General features: G+C 27.9%; 1 protein-coding gene and 10 non-coding genes across 15 annotated transcripts in view; 1 reads left to right on the plus strand and 10 right to left on the minus strand.

Moving 5' to 3' along the window:
- The window catches only part of Adar (Adenosine deaminase acting on RNA), a 186,286-nt gene extending 174,278 nt beyond the window's left edge, over positions 1–12,008 (plus strand). For all 5 annotated transcript variants that reach the window (XM_065510013.1, XM_065510015.1, XM_065510014.1 and 2 more), the window contains 5 exons: positions 1,536–1,686; positions 5,193–5,361; positions 6,500–6,599; positions 9,898–10,377; positions 10,529–12,008. In XM_065510013.1, the coding sequence (XP_065366085.1) occupies positions 1,536–1,686; positions 5,193–5,361; positions 6,500–6,599; positions 9,898–10,377; positions 10,529–10,627 (999 nt within the window). In that variant the 3' untranslated portion in view covers positions 10,628–12,008. The remainder of the gene's footprint in view (positions 1–1,535; positions 1,687–5,192; positions 5,362–6,499; positions 6,600–9,897; positions 10,378–10,528) is intronic.
- On the minus strand, positions 2,326–2,397 carry TRNAE-UUC (transfer RNA glutamic acid (anticodon UUC)). The gene has a single exon. It is a non-coding gene; the product is annotated as a tRNA-Glu (tRNA).
- On the minus strand, positions 2,870–2,941 carry TRNAE-UUC (transfer RNA glutamic acid (anticodon UUC)). The gene has a single exon. It is a non-coding gene; the product is annotated as a tRNA-Glu (tRNA).
- On the minus strand, positions 3,259–3,330 carry TRNAE-UUC (transfer RNA glutamic acid (anticodon UUC)). Its single transcript has one exon. It is a non-coding gene; the product is annotated as a tRNA-Glu (tRNA).
- On the minus strand, positions 3,743–3,814 carry TRNAE-UUC (transfer RNA glutamic acid (anticodon UUC)). Its single transcript has one exon. It is a non-coding gene; the product is annotated as a tRNA-Glu (tRNA).
- TRNAE-UUC (transfer RNA glutamic acid (anticodon UUC)) lies at positions 3,964–4,035 on the minus strand. The gene has a single exon. It is a non-coding gene; the product is annotated as a tRNA-Glu (tRNA).
- TRNAE-UUC (transfer RNA glutamic acid (anticodon UUC)) lies at positions 4,303–4,374 on the minus strand. The gene has a single exon. It is a non-coding gene; the product is annotated as a tRNA-Glu (tRNA).
- TRNAE-UUC (transfer RNA glutamic acid (anticodon UUC)) lies at positions 4,659–4,730 on the minus strand. Its single transcript has one exon. It is a non-coding gene; the product is annotated as a tRNA-Glu (tRNA).
- TRNAE-UUC (transfer RNA glutamic acid (anticodon UUC)) lies at positions 5,623–5,694 on the minus strand. Its single transcript has one exon. It is a non-coding gene; the product is annotated as a tRNA-Glu (tRNA).
- Positions 6,717–6,788, minus strand: TRNAE-UUC (transfer RNA glutamic acid (anticodon UUC)). The gene has a single exon. It is a non-coding gene; the product is annotated as a tRNA-Glu (tRNA).
- On the minus strand, positions 6,973–7,044 carry TRNAE-UUC (transfer RNA glutamic acid (anticodon UUC)). Its single transcript has one exon. It is a non-coding gene; the product is annotated as a tRNA-Glu (tRNA).
- Positions 12,009–21,825: the final 9,817 nt, after the last annotated feature.

A 21,825-nucleotide genomic window follows, 5' to 3' on the forward strand; every position in this document is an offset into this window, starting at 1 on the left:
CTTTTTTTTTTGTTTCAATACCATTTTGCAAGGATAATTAAAATGTCATGGTCATAGGAGGTTGTTTTTTTGTTTTCTGTAATTCAAATATGGAAAAATGTGCAACTATTTTTTGTGACATTTATTTTGTATACATTTGAAAGATCTATTTTTTATTCAACCCAAAGAATTTGCATTTTTTTTTAATATAGTTTTTAAGATTTATGGTATTTTTCATTTGCTTTAATTAAACTCGTGTTTTAAGGCAGTATTGTAGTTAGAATATGCATTTTAAAGCTATAAAAAAATGAATTGAGAACCAGTTGGAAAATTTATATGCTTGATGACTTTTTTCAACCTTAGCTTAGATGTCAAAAGAATGAAATTAGCAACAATTTCGTGCTACAATTAAAAAGCTCTTGATTTTGTTTAACAAATTTTTTAGAAAGTCAACTAGATAGATAACTGAGAGTCAAACCCCTAATTCATGTTGCCAGATATTTTGTTATTGTACCACAATATATGTGAACATATATCAACTTCCCAGCAGTTATTGGTGATGCTCTGTTCCCAGAGAGAGCGTTCTGCATCGATTGAATAGTAGTCGGCTGGGGTACGGTCTTGACTAGGAGACTGAGGCCAAACTTCCCAACCACTTCTTTCTAAATACTTTTTAAATGATGCAATATTACGGTTTCATGTCTGGCCGCCTATTCTGTTTGTTTTTCGACCAATGCTCGCTTCAAACGCATCAGTTGCGTTCGGTACAGGTTTCCTGTAATGGTCTGGCCAGATTTCAGAAGCTCATAATAGATAGTTTTGGTCGCACCAAATACAGAGCATTACTTTAGTACCATGAATTATTTGGATTTGGTGTCGATTTGGCTGGTTGGCCGGGCTTTACATACAATCTCTTCGGGTTATCGTAATGGATCTACATATTTTTAATCGCTAGTAATGATTCGGTGAATAAATGCATTTCAGACATACAAAATTGTCTTTCAAGGTCTCTCATCTTCGATATGGTACCCAATTTCCCTGCTGCTTGCAACGTTTTGAAATTGTTGATTGAGCTCCCAATGATTTTGCAAGCTCTTGTTGAGTTTGACAACAATCTTCATGGAGTAATGTCTCCAATTCTTGGTCTTCAAACTTTTTTGGCTGGCCTGGTCGATCTTTGCCTTCCGTGTCAAAATCACCACTTCTGAACCGAACAAACCATCTCTCGCACGTTAAAGCCGATAGAGCACATTGACCATAAGCTTCGGTGATCAATCAGTGAGCTTCACCAGACATTTTTTTTTCAAATTTAAGAAGTAAAGTGAAACTTCCCGCATATGTCGCTTTGTTGGCACAACATTCAACATTTTCGAAGCCAAAAAAAAAAATCAATAATGTTCCATATCTTAGTGACAATAAATGACAGATATGTATCCTTCAAACTGACATATAATGGACTCACAACAGATGGGGTCAGGAAGGTTTCACAACATTCCCAACATATAAATCTGCAAATATCAAATTTCCAAAAATTATTTTACTTTCTTTCCTTCCAGGTCATTTCCGTGTCGACTGGTACCAAGTGTGTCAGTGGCGAGCACATGAGCATTAATGGCACTGTCCTTAATGACTCACACGCCGAAATTGTATCACGTCGCTGTTTTATGAAATTTTTGTATGCACAATTGGAACTACACTTTAATCAGGGTAAGTTGGTCTTAAATCTATATTCTACAAAAAGATGAATTAATTTCAAAAAAATTTTAATTTAAAAAAAAAATTGCAAGAGTAAAAAAAAAACAATTAATTAATAATAGTAATAATATAAATACAACAATTTGTTATGCTGCATGTTTCTCCTATTTTCCTCAATTTAGTCTATACCTTTAACAAACTACAAAAAATAGTAATTTAATAATCATTTGTTGTGTAACTGATCATTTCCAATGGCTTGTATGTACCTATTTTTAAATGTGTTTATTATTATTTCAATTATTTTTTTTATAATTGGTTAACGCTTTTGGTTATTCTTATAATTGTCCTTTTGAACTAAATGTTGTGCTCATATATTTTCATACTTACTCTGTTTTATAATTTAATCATTAATACTTTCATTTCTTTGTGTGTAAAAAAAACTTGTAAATAATTTATTTGTAGTCTTCAAGTTTGGCTAGTATCTCTCTTTTCGAAATTTTCGTAGTACCTTACTATAAAATCATTATTGGTCAAACATATTATATTAAAATCTGGGTTTTTATATTGGTCTCTTGTTAAAAAAAATTAAATTTTATTCTACTTAAATATTCATATAACATGATTTTTAAATAAAAAAAACTTAAAAAAATCTTCCCATACCGGGAATCGAACCCGGGCCTTCTGGGTGAAAGCCAGATATCCTAGCCACTAGACCATATGGGATATAATAACCATCACGAATAAAAGCGAAATTTCTATTTACTAATACATAGTTGCCATATTTCACCTGCAGCTTAATTTTCATATTTTCTTTAAGGACAATTCATAAAATGTCTTTAATTTTATATATTTTGTGTACCTTTTGCTGTTTAAATGAAAACTTTAAACAAAAGTTGCCAAATTTCACTTCAATTAAAAACAAAATACTTGGTTGTCACATTTCATTTGCTAACGTTTAACAGCTATTTTAACACATTTAAGTTAAAATCCTAAGATTTATTTGTCTTTAGTAACTATTGTTTTGCTGTTAAAAATAGTAAAACTATATGAAATAACTTTAAAGAAAAGTTGACAAATTTCACTTCAATTTGTTTTCTAAACAATTATTCTATTTTTGGCAATTACTTGAAATGCAAGCATTTAATTAGTAAAAATAATTAAAACAAATCTTTTTTTTCGAATTTAAAAAAAAATCTTCCCATACCGGGAATCGAACCCGGGCCTTCTGGGTGAAAGCCAGATATCCTAGCCACTAGACCATATGGGATACAAAAACCTGAAAGAAAAAAGGTGGTTTTGATTCATTGAAGAATTAAATCAACAAAATAAATAGTTGCCACATTTCACTTGCTAATTTGTATTAGCTCTTAAAGGACATTTAATTTAAAATCTAACTAATATAATAATCATAATAAAAAAATCCTAAATTTCATTTATTTACTGTTTAAATGCTAAACTAACAGGAACTAACTTATTAATAAAATTGTAGAGTATCTCTTTACTACGCTTTTCATATGAAACTTGTTATTAGTCTTAAAAAATAAAATATAGTTTAAAGAAATAATTTATTAGAAAAAAAATACCTTCCCATACCGGGAATCGAACCCGGGCCTTCTGGGTGAAAGCCAGATATCCTAGCCACTAGACCATATGGGATATAGAAACTAAGAAGTCAGAATAATTTTAAATAATTTAACAAAAATCGGGCCTTTTCGGAAATGCATTACTGCATTCCAACTGAATGCATTACTGCATTCCAAATGTCTTGAGTTCTAAAAAGCAACAGAGAAACAGAGATGATGGGCAAAAATCCATCAAACAAGCATCACAAAAATGGCTGATGCATTGTCTGCGCAACAGCATCAGCTGATTTGCATAAGTATCGCAAACTAATCACAGATGCGCATCAAATGCAGTGCAGTGATGCATTTCCGAAAAGGCCCATCCTTAGTTATCTTTACAAAAATCTGTGATAGTAATTATTTATTTTATCGAACATGACTTTTGCAAGAGCAAACAACTTCAAACTATGTGGCATATACCAATTTATTTAAATTATAAAAAAATCTTCCCATACCGGGAATCGAACCCGGGCCTTCTGGGTGAAAGCCAGATATCCTAGCCACTAGACCATATGGGATATAAAAAACCTACAGACTTGGAGTTGTTTTGTAAGGCGGATAAAAATATATCGAAATAGCAATTTTGAATTATGAATTACAAATAGTTGCCAAATTTCACTTTGAGTTAAAAATCATAAAAAAATATTTGAAAAATGTAAAAAAAAATTTCCCATACCGGGAATCGAACCCGGGCCTTCTGGGTGAAAGCCAGATATCCTAGCCACTAGACCATATGGGATATAAAAAATTGGAGAGTTAAAGATATTTTTTCTATTAATGAATATTATTTATACAAAAACAATTCGAAACAAGTATCAACCGTAAAACTCCCAAACAATTTTTCCTTTAATCGCAAATAAAAACATAATTTTTTTTATATAATACATATACACGTTTGCTTATGTAATAATATAATTTTTGTTGTCGATCTTAGAATTTCTTTGTTTTCCTTTTAAAACATATCAAAAAGTCTGTAAATTTCACCAAATTATTTCTCAAAAAAAACTTCCCATACCGGGAATCGAACCCGGGCCTTCTGGGTGAAAGCCAGATATCCTAGCCACTAGACCATATGGGATACAAAAAATCCAAGGCATAGATTTAATTTTTCGTTTTGTTACATTTTATGTTTTTCATAAAAAAATCTAATAAAAATGCATGATTGTTTTATGTGTGCTAAAAAAAAAAATATGGATAAATTTATTCAAAAGTGATTATGTTTTTTTAATTATATTTAAAATTGTATTTTATTCTTGATGTGATTATTAACTTAAAACATACATATAAATTTAACAAAGTGAATTATTGTAATACAAGACGTGTGTTTTTAAAAGTGTTAAGGTAATAATAATAAAAAAATATTTCCCATACCGGGAATCGAACCCGGGCCTTCTGGGTGAAAGCCAGATATCCTAGCCACTAGACCATATGGGATATAAGCAAAATCAAATGCAGCATCTTCAAAACCATCTTATATATTTTTTAATCATATTTTTATTTAGCCTTTATTAATTTTGTTTTTTACTAAAAATCACTAGCTAAAATTTGTTTTAATTTTGTTTGTACTAAACTTTAATTTATCATCTTAAGAACTCTTTTTTCAATTTTAAATAATATTTCTTTTTTCAGTTTATTTAGTAGATTTTTCAAAACAAAAAAAAGAAAATAATACCTATTTATGAAATTAAAATTAAAACGTACATAATATTTAATTAACCAGATTACAAGAATAAAAAAAAAAAAAGAATATGAAATTATAATTAACACCCCCTACAGATTTTTTTCGTTTGTTTTTTAAAACATTTTTTTACAAACAATTTTTAAAGAAATGAAGCCGCCAGCCAAAGAAACCATGACATTAATGAAAACAAAAATTTATTTTATTTATTTTTATAGCAACAGCAAATCAGTCAATTTTCGTGAGGAACCAAGAAAATGCGCAATACCCGTACAAATTGAAAACCGGTGTACATTTTCATCTGTACATTAACACAGCGCCTTGTGGGGATGCTCGCATTTTTAGTCCCCACGAAAATGACTCGAGTGTTGATAAACACCCAAATAGGTAAAAAATTAATATCTTTGATATATTCTTTTTTTATATAATAATTTTCCTTGTTTTTTTTTAATATATAAAAAATCAATTTTTACATACATAAAAAAGTAAATTTTTTAAAAAAAAAGATAATTTACCAATAATTTCTTTTGTAGAACAAGTAGAGTAAAAACAATGACAAAAAAAAAGCAATTTTTGGAATTGAAATTTTCAAAAACCAAAGTATTTAAAAATGAATGAAAAAATGAGAAAAATATGTATAAAAAAAACTTCCCATACCGGGAATCGAACCCGGGCCTTCTGGGTGAAAGCCAGATATCCTAGCCACTAGACCATATGGGATATTAACGATCTAATGGCTAAATTCAACCCGCTGTCTGCACACACACAAATAAAATTTATTTTTAAATACTTGAATTTTTGAAAGTTCTCAAAAATTAATTTTAGTTTAATTAATTATTCCAATTAATTCCATTTAGTTTTTGTTGTTTTTTGTTTAAATTTTGTTTGATGATTTCAAAAGACACACACACCCAATGTTTTTAAAGGCAAAAAATCAAATTTTAAATGAGAATAACTTTAATCACTTTAAAAAACGTGTGTTTTCTTACGCTCTCTCTTTCTTTTTACTTCTGTTCACTTGTTTGTTGTTTTCTTGTTATTGTAAACAATAACAAAACAACGACAACAATATCGATTTGTTTACTATTCATTTCATTATTTTGTTTTTCTATTTGTACGCTCTCTTTCTTTCTCTCTCTTTTTCTCAACTTTTGTCTACGTTTGAAAACATTGTGGTTTTAAATTCAATTCAATTCTGTGTTCAATAAAATTTCTTTTGAGTTGTTTTGATTTTGTTTGGTTTTTATTGTAAAATCATTACAATTCTTTACTCTCTTTTACTCTACTACTACAACTACAAATTCATATTTTACTTATTGTTGCTGTAAAAATGTTTTTTCGTTTTTTTTTTTTGTTTTTTCTAACACAAAAAATTTTTTTTAACCCAATAATTTTTATATGTATTGACAAAAAACAATTTGAACAAACAAAAAATTTAACAAATTCAAACTCTAAAACAAACACCACTACTACCTACTACTACTACTTCACTCCTGCTACTCCAACTACCGTCACCAACCAATAGAAAAGCCCGTGGTCAATTGCGTACAAAGATTGAGTCTGGTGAGGGCACTATACCCGTTAAGAGTAGTGATGGTATACAAACCTGGGATGGTGTTTTGGAGGTAAGTTTTCTCAAATATTATTTTCTTTTATAAAATTTATTAAATTTGTTTAACAATTTGTCTAAGATTCTGATAAATTTTAGAGTAATATTTAAGTTAAGTATTTAAAAAAAAAACTTCCCATACCGGGAATCGAACCCGGGCCTTCTGGGTGAAAGCCAGATATCCTAGCCACTAGACCATATGGGATATAAAATACTAATAAACTAAAAGAACTTTTTCAACTCATTATAAGAAGATACTTAGTGTATCTTCTTATAATGAATTGAAAAAGTAGCATTTTCTGGAGAATTTCATATTAATTTTAACTTTATTTAATATAGTTAAATAAATAAATAAAATAATATTTATAAAAGTAAGATTTAAAAAAATCTTCCCATACCGGGAATCGAACCCGGGCCTTCTGGGTGAAAGCCAGATATCCTAGCCACTAGACCATATGGGATATAGATCAAGATCTATTTAAATTGCATTAAGAAAATATAAAGATTTTACATCATTACACTGCGTAACGAAATTAAATTCTTTGAGAGAAAATACAATAAAAAAAACGATCTTTTGTGTTCTTAACTACAAAATCACTTGAAAAAATCAAAAAATTTCAACTAATTCATAAAATATTTCCTTTTTTAAATAACTATCGATTTATTCCAATAAATTAAAGTTAATTATGTTAATTAATTTGATATTTGTAATTATTAGAATACTACGAATAATTTTGTATTTAAAGAGAAATTCTAAATAAAAAATAACTTCCCATACCGGGAATCGAACCCGGGCCTTCTGGGTGAAAGCCAGATATCCTAGCCACTAGACCATATGGGATATAAAATTTGTGTGAATTAACAGTGACTTGTTTCTGCTAAATAAAAACATAATAGCATTACATTGTTGTCAAATTTCACTGGTTTTGAGATTATTAAAATTTTATCACATAAAATTATTTATTTTAATTAATATTATGATTAACAAAAAACAAATAAACTTTTAAATATAAAAAATTTCAATAATTTTTCTTATTAAAAATAATAATAAAAAAATCTTCCCATACCGGGAATCGAACCCGGGCCTTCTGGGTGAAAGCCAGATATCCTAGCCACTAGACCATATGGGATACTTATATAACTACAATATAAATTTTAGCTCTTTCGACTATCACTACTCTAAGAATCAATTCATTGCCTTATTAATTTAAAAAAAAAATCACTTTAAGAAGCCGTTAATCTAAAAATCTATTTAAAGAATAGATCTGAATTGGTATGGTGGTTCTTCATTAAAGAATGCTAATACAAATTAAGAATTCTTATTAGCATTACATCCGCATAGTTTTATATAATTTATTTATCAGTCAGTTCGTATCATAGCTGCTCATTAGAAACTGAATAGAATTCACATTAATCTGAAGAATTCTAACCAGAGTTTAAAACCCTGAGTCCGTTTGAAATTCAATTATACGGGTAAATTCACTCAAATAGTAACCCTTGCTTCAAATAGTCATAGAATCCAATCATTATCGGAATCGGTTTGGAAAACAACAAAAAAGGTACATTTGTCTTATTAAATCCAATGAAATTTTTTGTTTAATCGATAAAGAATTTAATTTTTAGATCGAATATGAAACCGATAACTTTCGATTTCAAAAGACCAATGTACTTTTTCTGTCGTTTTCAAAAACGATTCCGACAATGATTGGATTCTATGACAACCCCGAGAGACTCTTGAATCGTAAAAATCGTATCTACTATAATAATAGTTTAAAGTGTCTTAATAACCATAGATTTTATGATAATTTCAAATGTCCGTATTTTACGAGTACACATTTTTTTCAGTCAAGTTTTTGTTAAAGAAATTCTTTAAAAATATGAGAAAAACTATAAAGTTCCACTTAGAAATCTGAAAGTTGTTTCATTCCGAAAAATACTTCGTTTTACTTTTTCTAAAGAAGCAAAATGCGGAATTAATTCCAATTTCGATCGGAATTATGTTAGAAATTAATTTCGAAAATTTGAACTTATGGACGAAAAGCGGCCAATTTCTTAAATTTTCGAATCTCGAACTTAAAAATGTTGATTTTTAAAGTATTTGCAATATAGTGCACAATAGGAGATTGATCTCCTTTTCTCAGTTACACGCATTATAACAAAGCTGTTTACAAAAATGTTAGTGATAACGGATCGAGCTCTCTTTCTCAATACATATTAACAACGATTTTATATTTTTCTGAGCTTTTGCTAAAAAAATATTGATTTTAGATATTTACAAAGTTATTGACTATTTATGACAAATTAAGCTATTAACACTTATTTATAAAGTTAGTAAGGATTACCGGATTTTTGAGTTTTTAAATTCAAATATTATCAGAACTAGTAGAAAATTCGAAATTATTTTCGATCATATTTTAAAGCTCTTAAACTAATCTTTAGATCAGCTCGAATTAAATTCAAGGTGCTCTATACAGGAAGAAATAAATTAATAATAATAGAAACATTTTTTAAACAAGCATTTATTTAAATGCTCTAAACGATGAATTAAATCATACTCTCTATTACATTAGCGATATTCACAATCTTGTGGAAATGGTCTTGCATCATTGCAAATGCAAAATTGTATGGGTTTTGTGTGTATTTTGTTATTGTATAACTGTAAAATTTTGCTTTTGTAATGATGCTAGACCATTTCCACAAGATTGTGAATGCCGCTATTATACAATTTATATGATACAAAAGGTTGTAGCGACAAATCTAGCAACATCAAAACATATATTGCGACAAGCTTTTATATCATGTACACACAATGTATAATGTAATAAAGAGTATGATTTAATTTAATTTAAAGGCTTGTTTTAAAAATAGTTATTGAAATAAACGAAAAATTCTATAAAAATTGTACGTAAACAATTGAAATTTATAAAATAAAGTCTTGAAATATAATAGCGGTATTCACAATGTAGAGTACTTGGCCTGGTAATGTAGTACAAGAGCACAATATCAAAAAATAAAAATAAAATACATTAGAAATTGAAATGTTTGTCAATAAATAGCTTTTCTGCTTTTTTAATAGGCCAAGTACTCTACATTGTGAATACCGCTAATGTGGTTTTAAATTATGAAATAAAAATGATCTAAAATTTATCAGAAAATTCCAAAAAATAGTTAAACAAATTTCCTTCCATCTTAGTAATTGAAAATATTTAAAATTTAGCTATTTCTATTCTCTAAAAATAAAAAATCTATCCGTTTTATTAATTTAATATTATTTACCTTTTTTTATATACCAAAAAAAAAAAACAATTTATTAGGGTCATCGTCTACTCACCATGTCTTGTTCGGATAAAATAGCACGCTGGAATATAGTCGGCATCCAAGGATCTCTACTGTCCTCTATTATAGAACCAATCTATTTGCATTCCATAGTATTGGGCAGTCTTTTACATCCCGAGCATATGTATCGTGCTGTTTGCGGACGCATTGAAAAATCCATACAAGGTCTTCCACCACCCTATCATCTGAATAAGCCGCGCTTGGCCCAGCTCACCTCGTCGGAGCCGCGCAATCAGGCCAAGGCACCGAATTTCGGTATTAATTGGACAACCGGTGATACTGAGGTGGAAGTGGTGAATTCGTTGACCGGCAAAACGGTCAACAATCAAATCTCGCGCATAACGAAACAAATGTTTTTCCGTAAATACGGGAGTCTGGTGAAAAATCTACCCGGCTTGCCCGAAAAGAAGATACAAACCGATTACGGGCAGACGAAGTCTAAAGTTAAAGATTATCAGGTGGAGATGAATTGGAATTATTTATTTATATTTTTTTATGATTTTATGATTTTTCAAATCAAAAAAAAAACATATTTTTGTGTTTTTTTCCCCCAGAGAAATTTATTTATTAATATTTGTTTTCTTTGTACAATTTCGTTTTTTTGTAAAGATTGCCAAACGTGAACTATTTGCGGCTTTTAGACGTGAGGACTTGGGCAGCTGGTTGAAGAAACCTCAAGAACAAGATGAATTTGCGCTTCCGGAATGACTGCTTAAATTTGAAGAATTTAATCAACAACAAGCAGCATTACAATTAAATTTTGTTTTCCAATATCCAATACAATTGAAAATACAACAGAAACCACATCAACATCAGCAGCTACAATGGCATAAAATCAGGATTAATGACCCAAAATTACCCATAAGGGTCATTGACGAAATAATGTTTAAGATGAGTTATTTCTTACAAATATTTCTTCTAGGCATTATGGATAACTTCTTAAGTAAATTATCACAACAACAGCAAGAACAAAAATATTTATTATTATTGAAAATTCAATTAGTATTTTGGATAATAAACTTATTATTATTACAATTACAATTAAACTTAAAAGTAAAAAATCAACAAAATTTAGTAGTAATTTTAACTATAAATTATTTATTACAATTACTACAACTGGCTTTTGTAGTTCAATATATAAATGCTACTAATTATTATAATTATTATTATTATAAACAAAGTCGTCCTCGTCCTACTCCAGGTCCAGGAACTTTCCTTCAACCTCTAACAACCATTAAGGCAGTTGAATTTACAATTTATGCTGCTGATCCAAACATTATCAGCATTTTACAACAAAAGACATTTTTTTGCCTTGATTGCAAAATTATTGAGCATTTTATGTTGTTTTCTCAAAAATTCTCCTTCTGTTCTCTGCTTGAACAACAACAACAACAATTATTTAATATAAGCGAAATTTTTCTTGGCATTCAACAGAAAATTATTAATACAAATTTCATAAAAACATTTTTAAAAGGTTCTCAAGGACCTTTGAAAAAATCTGCTGCTGCTGCTGCCGCAAATTTAATGGCATTAAATAAATTGAGCTCTAGAATATTTCTAGAATAGAATGTAGCTAAGATGCTGGAACTAAGTAAAGCAAGTATTATGGCGTTTTAGTCCAAAAATCATAAAAAAATACAAAAAAAAAGAAATAAAGTAAATATAAACAAATCTAAAACATAAATCAAACAATTCTAAAAACAAATAATAACAAATATTTAAACATTATAATAATAATAATAATACACACACACACACATCTATACATAATCATTAAAAACTTATAAAACAATTACATACATACATCTATATAAATACATTACATACTTACATTTACACTTACATATACATACATACTATCTATAAATTTAAATTACTCTATATAATAAACATTTGACAAAGATACATGCATACGTATAAGCTAAACATAGAATATTTAAATACAAATTCAATTACATCAACAATTACAATTACAATACATCTAATACATACATTTAATTTATGTAATTTTTATTTATGTTTTATCTTTTTAATAATAATTTCATTTATGTAATATTTTTTAAATAAATCTCTACAATCACTACAACAATTTCCCATGTTTAAATAATTTATTAAGGAAAACATACAAATAATTATTTTTAATTGTTTATTTCGAAATTTTCATTTAACTACCAACATTAAGACCAATAGTTACTGAAAACAAATTTGCTTAAATGTGTATACTAGAATTCATGTTCGAATGTTCTACTCAATTTTCAAGTAATATTGAGAACATTATACATGATATTGAGATAATTCCAAAAGAAATTGAGAATTCAAATTCGCAATTAATGTTGAGTAAATTCCAATTGTAATTGATGATTTCAATTTGAAATTCAGAAAAACACAAATTAAATTGAAAATTTCAATTTGAAATTGAGAATTTCATTATGAAATGGAGATTTTCAATATTAAATTGAGAAAAATCTAAATATCATTTGGAATTTTCTAAATTTCTATTTTAAATTCTCAATTTTATAGAATTTTCTCAATTTCAATGAAAAATTGTGTAGCACTCGTAATCGAGTACAATCATTATAATTTTCTATACATTTTATTCGATATCGAATCCCAAATTTAAATAAAACTTGCACGTTCGGTATGTTCAGTATATTCTGGGGGTTATTGTAGAATTCGATTCGAAAGAAAACATCTTCGAATTTCAATGTATTTTAGAAAAGAAAACAAAGTCAAATGATTTTATATTTAATCGAAATAAGACTCTTAATAGTTTACTAAAATGGTTGACAAAACAACAAAATACAGTGAAAGTTGTATACATAGGGTTTAAGAAAGCATAATTATGTTCTTTCATCTCAGTAACTGACCCCGTCTGATATAAATTTGAGAGTAAAATGAAAATGTTATGCTTTTTACATACTTTCTTTTATTCATCTTCATTTGGTTATACATTTTTCTTATTGATCTAATTGATTCTAATCATGAATCAATTTAAATATAGGATATTCAATGCAAAGTTTTTAAATGTGGGAAGTTTTATACAAATTTAAGAAAATAAAAATCTTTTATAATGATTCACCCCTATCGCGAATAAATATTTCACATAAAATATGTTCCCTTTTCCTTTTTTCGTTCATCAACATCGTTCACGTGAAAAAATTCCCCATGTTGTGAATTTTTTAGATGGAATTTTGTAAACAATAAGCAGCTGTTAAGAACAAAATTAACTATTGTGAATTAAAAGTTCATGGGAACATCACTATAGCAATTTTCCCTTCGAGGGAAATGGATATTTCATGGGAACAAAATTTCACATGTTATTGCTGATAGGGGTGAATGGTTATCAAAGACCAAAATAATATTAATAAACATTTCTTTCAAGATTTTTTGCAATATTGGTTATAACAGTTATGTCCCTGAAAAATTATATTTAATTACAATGTAAGAAAAATTTAAAATTTTGAAATGACAAACGGGAAATACTAAACTTAATTTAAGATCAATTTTATTATTTTCTTAAGCGATTTGCGTTAAATTAGTTGTTACTAATTATTTACTGTCAAAACTAAAACTAACAATGGACGAAATGTAAATATAATGAGCTTTGACATATGGTTGGTCTCATGGAGAAATTCCCTAACATGAAATTGAGTTTTTAGTGATACCAATACATTTCACTCAAATACACAAAAAAATAATGTAATAGTATTAGAAAGAACGGGGTTTAAAGCAATTGTATAAAAAAGTTAAATTTGGATAATACAGTTTTTATTTTGTTTTTACCTTCTCCTGTAAATTTCAAATTATTTGAATACTGCTTGTTAATTCAGTGTTATATTATCTGTACATTTTCAAATGACAAAGTATATCATATATACTACCCTATATCTCCTGATTTTTACCTGATCATTTAAAAAGGAGTATACCACTGGATACTGGAACAGAACTTAAATAACAGTGTTATTATTTACTATAATTATTTTCTGTAGAAGTAAACAAATCCACGGATTTGAGAATTCTAAACTTTTAACTTAATTTATTCAACTTGTTTGTCCTTTGTAATTCAATAATCTATGTTTTTTTTGGTATTCGCTGTAAATTTAGTTTCTAAATATAGAATTCTATTATTTAAAATTCCTTATTTTGAAAAAAAAAAAAACATTCAAACCCCTAAAAAACAATCTGAAAACATTTAAATTTTATTAAATGTTAAATAAAATTTCAATCATGATCGAATGTCATATGTACAGTTCCCAATTTCCCGGACTTTTTCCATTACCGGAAAACAATACAAAAATCTATACATTCCCGTTTAATTCCCGAATATTTTAATACTAAACCATACAAAATTTCTCAAACAATCGATCTAAATTCGATCATGTTTATACCTTTATTAAAATATTTAAGTGGCCCGACTAAGGTAAATCTGGAAAAAAATACTTAATTCGTTTCGTTTTCAAATCAAACTAATTTAAACCAGTATTATTGTCATATCCTTAGATGTTTTAGTGTTAAGCATCTGAACAATTCATTTAAGAACTTAAAATTTCAATTTGTTTTAAGTTGAACTACTAGAAATGTTAATTTTCCTGTTTTAAACAAACATTTTTCTGTTTTTGTCTCACGGAGAAAATAGTTTTGGCTGCGAATTTTATACTAATAAAATAAATAAATCTAACATGCCTGTCAAACATTTTGTTTGGAATGGTTTCAATTTCGTAGTTATTATTCGGATCGATTTAGTTTTATCTTCTTCAGATTCCGTTTGATTTTGTCAATTCTCAAAATAGTGTATAGTTCTGAACTTCCAAATTCAATTTGGCAATGTTTAATATATAAAAACAAAAGTCAAGTCTTTGCTAAGGAAATTATTTACAAATATGGAAAAACAACAAATAATTACAAACTAATATCAATTCCACTTTGAAAACTGAAAGTGTTTTCTTTCCGAAAGAAGTTTACGTTTTACTTTTTCTAAAGAAGCAAAATGCGGAATTAATTTCACTTTCGATCGGAATGGAATTCAGTGACATGGGGGTAAATGACCTCTGGATGACAGGAATTCGGTTATTTAAATTGTAATTATTCTGTGTCAACTGATTTTTTGTTGCTAGTACCGAAAAATAACTTTAACATGACAGCTTATGAAGAAATTCTCGAAGTTTCAATTTCAAATCTTATTACGTATTGAGATTCGAACTACTTTTATCAGTTTTTAATACTTTTATTTATTATTCGATTGTGATCAAAATTTTCGTTACATTCAATAAAAATATTGATATCGATTTTTTTTTAGAGTTTAGGTTTTCAAAATAAATCTGTCCTAAACCCCAGGTGGATAATTCTCGCAATCGAAATAACTTTCGAATGTTGCTTAGCTTACGATTAAAAACTAGATAATTTTCAAATGGCATCATTAAGGGAATCCCAAAATAAATAAAAAATCTGACATTCGAATAAGTATTCGTTTTATTCACAAAATGGTTTAATTCAGTAAACAAATCGCTAGAGCTAAAATTTACCTAAATTCTCTGATAATTTGAATTTAACTGTGTGTTTTTTTTTAATTGTTTTGTCCATTTTTTATTAACTTCCAACATTTCTATTTCACCATTCTAGAAATTGTTGTAGTTGATTTTCTTTTTTTTATGAAACATTTTCATATTGAAAATAAAATTTTATTCTTTTTTTTATTTTAGGTTTTATATTTTTTTTGTTTTATGTAATACAAACTATTTTTAATTTTTAGAATGTTTTAATGTACAATGTAATGTTCTGATAGACAAGGCAAAGAAGTAAAATTTAACATTACTAGAAAGTAAAATTTCTAGTTTAAGTAAATTTTAAATTTTATTTTTTACCATTTCCCTCAGAACAGCTGTGTTATATTTTTATTTATGTTAAATTATTTTATTATTGTATTATTTTTATTTAATGTAATTTTTTGTCTTAGTCTTAATCAATTCTTTGTTGTGTATTTATTTGTAAGTTTTGTATTTTTAAAAATAATTTTTTTGTTATTCAATTAAATAAATTAGTGTGTGAATGAATAAAGTGAAACATTATCCTTTTGTTTTTGTATAATTTTTGGGTGTTAATTTTTTTAAATATTTGTAAATGTTTTTTTAAATCTTTCCATTATAAATTTCCCTTACACTTGTAAAAAGAATTTGTACGAACAAAATCCTATTGCCAAAAAAATAGCACAGTATTAGGCCATTTTTCTGACAGCCGACTTTAGTCACTCAAATTTGTAAGGTGTTAAAAATATTCGTTTTATGAAATGATACCTTAAATATATTTAATGCTAATATGAAGTTGATTAGGATTTTATTACACACACAAAAAGTTGAACAATTCTAGATAAATTTCCAAAAACATTAAAAAAAATGTTCACAATTTGTTTATGTTTCTAAAAATAAGACCCAAAATACCAATGCATTAACCCAATTATTATAATAATAATATAAGAAAATGAGTAGGATCCTCTATGGGATTGCTAAATTCACGTACCGGGAAATATTAAAAAAATCTGTTCATTTCATAACTTAAGCACATAGAAACTAGTAAAATGTTTCAAATAATCGATCATAATTAAAAAATGTGTACACTTCTACGTTTTAAAGGGGTTTGAATAAGTTTAATCTGGAAAGTAGTTTTCAAATCCGAATGTGTATAAATAAATTTAAACGGGTTTAATTGTCATTATATTCTCAAAATATCTTAACAATTCCTTTAAGAACTTGAAATTTCAATTTGAATTAAGTCGACCTACTAGAAAAGGAAATTTTCCTATTTTTAATAAATTTTTTTCTGTTTCCGTCACACAGAAAAAATAGTTGAAACTAGGACCGGTCAACAAGTCCGTGACTTTGAAGCACAGGTTTTTGGATAGGTATTTGTTTGTGAGATGATTTCATTGTTGGAGTCAAATTTCTTTCCTCCGTGCCATTTCTTCAGGTTTGGAAACGATAAATGGTCACTCGAAGAGTGAACATTTCGTAGCCAAATTCATGGAGTTTTGCAATGGAAACTGCACATGTACCCCTTTGTCCTGATGAAAAAGAACTTTTTTCATCAGGACCAAAAAACTCTCGCCATGACTTTATTGGCTGACAAACCCACATCGGCCTTCTTTGTAGCCGAGAAACCCAGTTTTGACTGCTGTTTGGTCTCTGTTGTTGTGATGCATCCACGTTTCGTCCACATTTACGAAACGGCACAAAAACTCGTCCATATAGCGGTTAAACAACTCCAAACACTTCTGTCAAGTTGTCACACGGCACGCATCTTGAAGAAAGCTTTCTCATACCCAAGCGATCATTCAGAATTAAAATCACTGAGCCTTGTGAGATGCCTATGGCTTCCATAATCTCTTCCTCTTTCAGTCTCCGATCGGACAACACCATATCGTGAATTTTTTCAATTGTTTCGGGTATAGATACCTAAACTGGGCGTCCAGAATGTTCGGCATCTTCCGTTCTTGTACGGCCACAACGAAATTCAGTAAACCACGTTTTTACCATTGAAATTGATGGTGCAGAGTTCCCATAATTCAAAATTTACATTGGATATCAAATGTATTAAAAAATCTATTCATGCTGGCAATAAAATTAAATGTTTTTAATGAATTTAAGGAATCATTTTATAAATCGAATTGTTTTGAATCGTTTGACATCTACGACAAGTATTGGAAATTGAAGGGTACCTACAATGATTATTGTCTAACTATAGATCAGTTTAAATCAAAATTTCGTTTGAATTTAGATTTAAAATTTGATGTGTTTTACAATCGTAATTTTTTTCTTTATAAAAAGAAATCTCGACTTGATTAATAGTTCTTTGTGATTTATTATTATTTTAATTTAAAATTGTTTTTAATTATAATTTTAATTAAATAAAAAACAACTACAACAATAAACAGTCACATATTTATCACACCAAAAAGGCTTTAAAATGAAACATTTATTAACGAAATATTAGTAGACTTTAAAACAAATAACTAAAAATTTAAAAATATTAGTAGCTTTTTAAAAATGTCTTCTCAAAATCAATAATCTCCCAAAAGAAAAAACCAAAATAATCAAGACCAACTCACTCACACATACATAAACACAAACAAACTTACTTCCCTCTCCCCCCAAACACTCACTCATTCTTACACCAGCTCAAATAGAAAATTCAATAATAAACACTTTCCTACACACTCAACAACATGGACAACAAGAACAACAAAGCTGCAAGTCTTAGATCAACTGTTTAAGTACAAAATATACAGCCTATGGTAAGGCGCAATAAAAATTTTCAAGAATTTATAGATTCCCAAGTTTTTTGTGATTTTTAAGGAAATTTATTTCTTAATTTAATGATTTAAGACTTGGTCTGGGACATAAAACCTTAATTAACATCAATATAATAAAAATTTATAACAAATTACAAAAAAATAATAAAAATTTAAAATAAAAAATTATAAATTTGATCTTATATAAAATACTGTGATACTAAATTTTACTAGTACTTCCAGCATAGCTGCATTTTATCCATTCTAAAATATTCTGAAAATGCTAAAAGAAAAATGATTAATTAACAACAACAACAATACAAACAAATTAATTAATTAACAAGAAAAAAGAAAATGAATACAAATAATAATTAAATAATTTAAAAGAAACGTTATAATCAAGTTTAAAACAAATACAATAGTTTAGTTATTAGAAATTTTTTGAAAAACTCCCCCAAAATATTTAAAAAATAAAAACATAAACTATAATTTTAAAACAAATAACATCACGTAATTAATTAATTAATGAATACAACAACAAAATGTTTGGTTTCTTTTAGAATGAAAATAATTAAAAACAAAAGCAAGCAATATATTTCTCCTTTTTTTTTGTGGAAACAATATTACTTAAACATATTTATAAGTTAATTAAATTAGAAGGAAAAAAAGCAAAAAAAAAAAATATATATACAAATAAACACTTAAAATAAAAATTAAGGAAAGTATAAGAAACTTTCCAATGAAAACCAAAAAAAAAAATACATCAATACTACACAGAAAACATACCAAAAATTCAGAAATATTTCCATGAACAAAGAAATTAAAGCTTTGCAAACAAATTCTTAATAAAAATACTTAAAAGTAATAACACAATTGCAAAACTTACAAAAAATAAATAAAAAAAACACAGTCAATGAAATTACAACGTAAATAATCAATCAATAAAATCATACAATTATAAAGGAATCACCAAAAAAAAAAATAAAGAAAACACTCGCTCCCTCAAATACTTAAAACAAAGACCTCTAAAATTGTTGAAATTATTTAAATTCTTGTCTAGTTTCTTCACACTCCTTAAAAATGTTAATAATGATCGTGCTAAAACGATTGTATAATACCTTACATTCAATATCAGGGATGCCCAAAGCTAAAACTGCAGTTGTGTTGGTGAGCGAAAGAGAACTCCACTGATAGAAATGTTTAGTGAACTAAAAAATGTCAGTATTTATTTGGCTGTATTGTTTTTAACAATAATCAAATTGTCTGCGACATATTATCATAGAAATATATTCACCCCTATCACGAATCAATATTTCACATGAAATATGTTCCCATTTCCCATGTTTCGTTCATAAACTTTGTTCCCCATGTTGTGAAATTTTTACATGAAATTTTGTAAACAATAAACAGCTGCTACGAACAAAATTAACTATTGTGAATAAAAAGTTTAGGGAAATATCACGATAGCAATTATCCCTTCGAGGGAAATGGATATTTCATGGGAACATAAATTTCACATGTTTTTCACGATAAGGGTGATTAAACAATCCAAATATTTCTTTCAGCGATCATGAAAAAAGAATTAAAAAATAGCAATACTTAGCATGTGCATTCGTCGCTGTCTCAGTGACGACTAAACAAAACAGAATGAGAATATGTGTCTTGTTAGTCAGCGCGAAAGCAGTATGAAATGGGCACTATTCTATATTTTAGTATCTAAAGCATTAGAATTTATTTTAAATCAAAATGCGACTTAATGAGACCGTCAAAAGCTTGCGATTTCCTAAGCAATTTCGAAACAACCAGAATTCTGTAATTGATTAAGCGATGATAGGATTACAATTTAGCCTATTCGTAAATGCATTATTTCTCTGCAAATCATGCTCATTTCTGATTACATTTCACTGACCCGAAACGAAAACATTCATTACCTTGTCATGGTTTAAAATGCTGACTTTTTACTACTAACACAATAACATTTACATGTTTTTAGAGTGAAGAACTACTTACCACTTATTACAAATAAGAAGTTAATTACAATAAATATGTCATTATTCCGATATCACTAAAACACCTATTTACATATAGCGACTATTCCAACAACCGTAATCAGTAAAACTGGAACGCCAGGCTACTGTACGATACGGTAACGGATCAAGTTACAAGCTATTACAATTATTCTTGTGTAAATCTCTAGTAAATAATTCTTTATAGATTAGATAATAAATAAATCATTATTATTGGAGAACTTCTAAATAATGCAGACTGACAGTGATTGCAAGTCATTACCGAATTCTTGCTTGAGATCAGCTGATGCTGAAAAAATATACATATCTTCAAGCCTTCGCGGAAGCTCCAAAAATAACTCATAAAATGGGCTCATTATATATTGGAGAGACGACTATAATACGATGGTTAGATCCCTATAATGACAAAATTTATTGAAGTCGTACCTTGCAATCATGAGGCTAACGAACAAGATAGTTATGCCGCCAGCGTTCAGCTTTTGATCTAATAAGAGACAAATATTTATTAGGGAATGCAGTACCTAAACTGGAACATATTAAGGGCTTCCTCCGACAGGAAACCGCCTCAGGTGTTACATAGAAGAAACAGGATTTTTATCCAAGACTTTGGACTTTGTGTATACATAATTTCAAAGATCTGATGCCTCTTCTCAAGATAAATAATATATTGGAGGCATTACAAAATATATTATGTTTTTACCTTTTAAAAATGGTGGTTTATTTCCTTTAATATAAACCGTATTCTTTTAATTGCTAATAAAAGCTATTTGTAGTTTAAAAATTGTAACAATTCTTTATTTAAATTTACACTACAATTTTAAAACACACTTTATAATTTAGAAAAAAGAAAACACAGTTAATACAAGCGCCTACGATATACTCCTCAGCAACTCGCTGTTAATAATTTTCGTGAATTATCGAACGGACAAAACTAGAATGTTCTATTTCCACAATGATCACCTAAAGTTTTTTTTGCAGATTTAATGTTATTGTTAGCAGTTAATGTTGTCACACAATGTTAATAACAGCGTGGTATCAACATTGTTGATAAGTAAAAGTTTCTACTGATGGAAATGTTTATAAACATGATGAATGTTACAAGCAGCTGTTACAGACTGTTAAATTCAAATTGATAATACAATTTCTTATGTTGAAATATGCAGATCAGTGCAAACAAAATCACCTTCGAATCGATTTAAACAATAATTCTATGGATCTCACATCTTTGTATAATAATAAATGCAAATACAGGATGACTACTCAGAAGTGAATATGAACATCTTCGAATGAAAACCTTTCGAATCGAATGTTTGATGAGTTCTTTCTGAAAATGCGTTCGTGGTTAATCATTATTGTGTGATTTCTTCAATATTTTTAATTTGAATAGATTTAACTGTATTTTACTGGAACACCACACATCTTCGGATAATAATAAATGGAAATACATGGAAACTTCTCAGTAAATAATATTGAATCTGAAAATAAAGTGGGACTTGTCGAATCGAATGTTGTTAAACTGTAAAGTGCATATTTCTTTATAGTTATTGGCTAGAAAAGATGATCGTAAAAACTTTATTATTATCCAAAATATTGAGGTT

Source organism: Calliphora vicina, chromosome 4, assembly GCF_958450345.1.
Source record: "Calliphora vicina chromosome 4, idCalVici1.1, whole genome shotgun sequence".
NCBI classification, from domain to species: Eukaryota; Metazoa; Arthropoda; class Insecta; order Diptera; family Calliphoridae; genus Calliphora; species Calliphora vicina.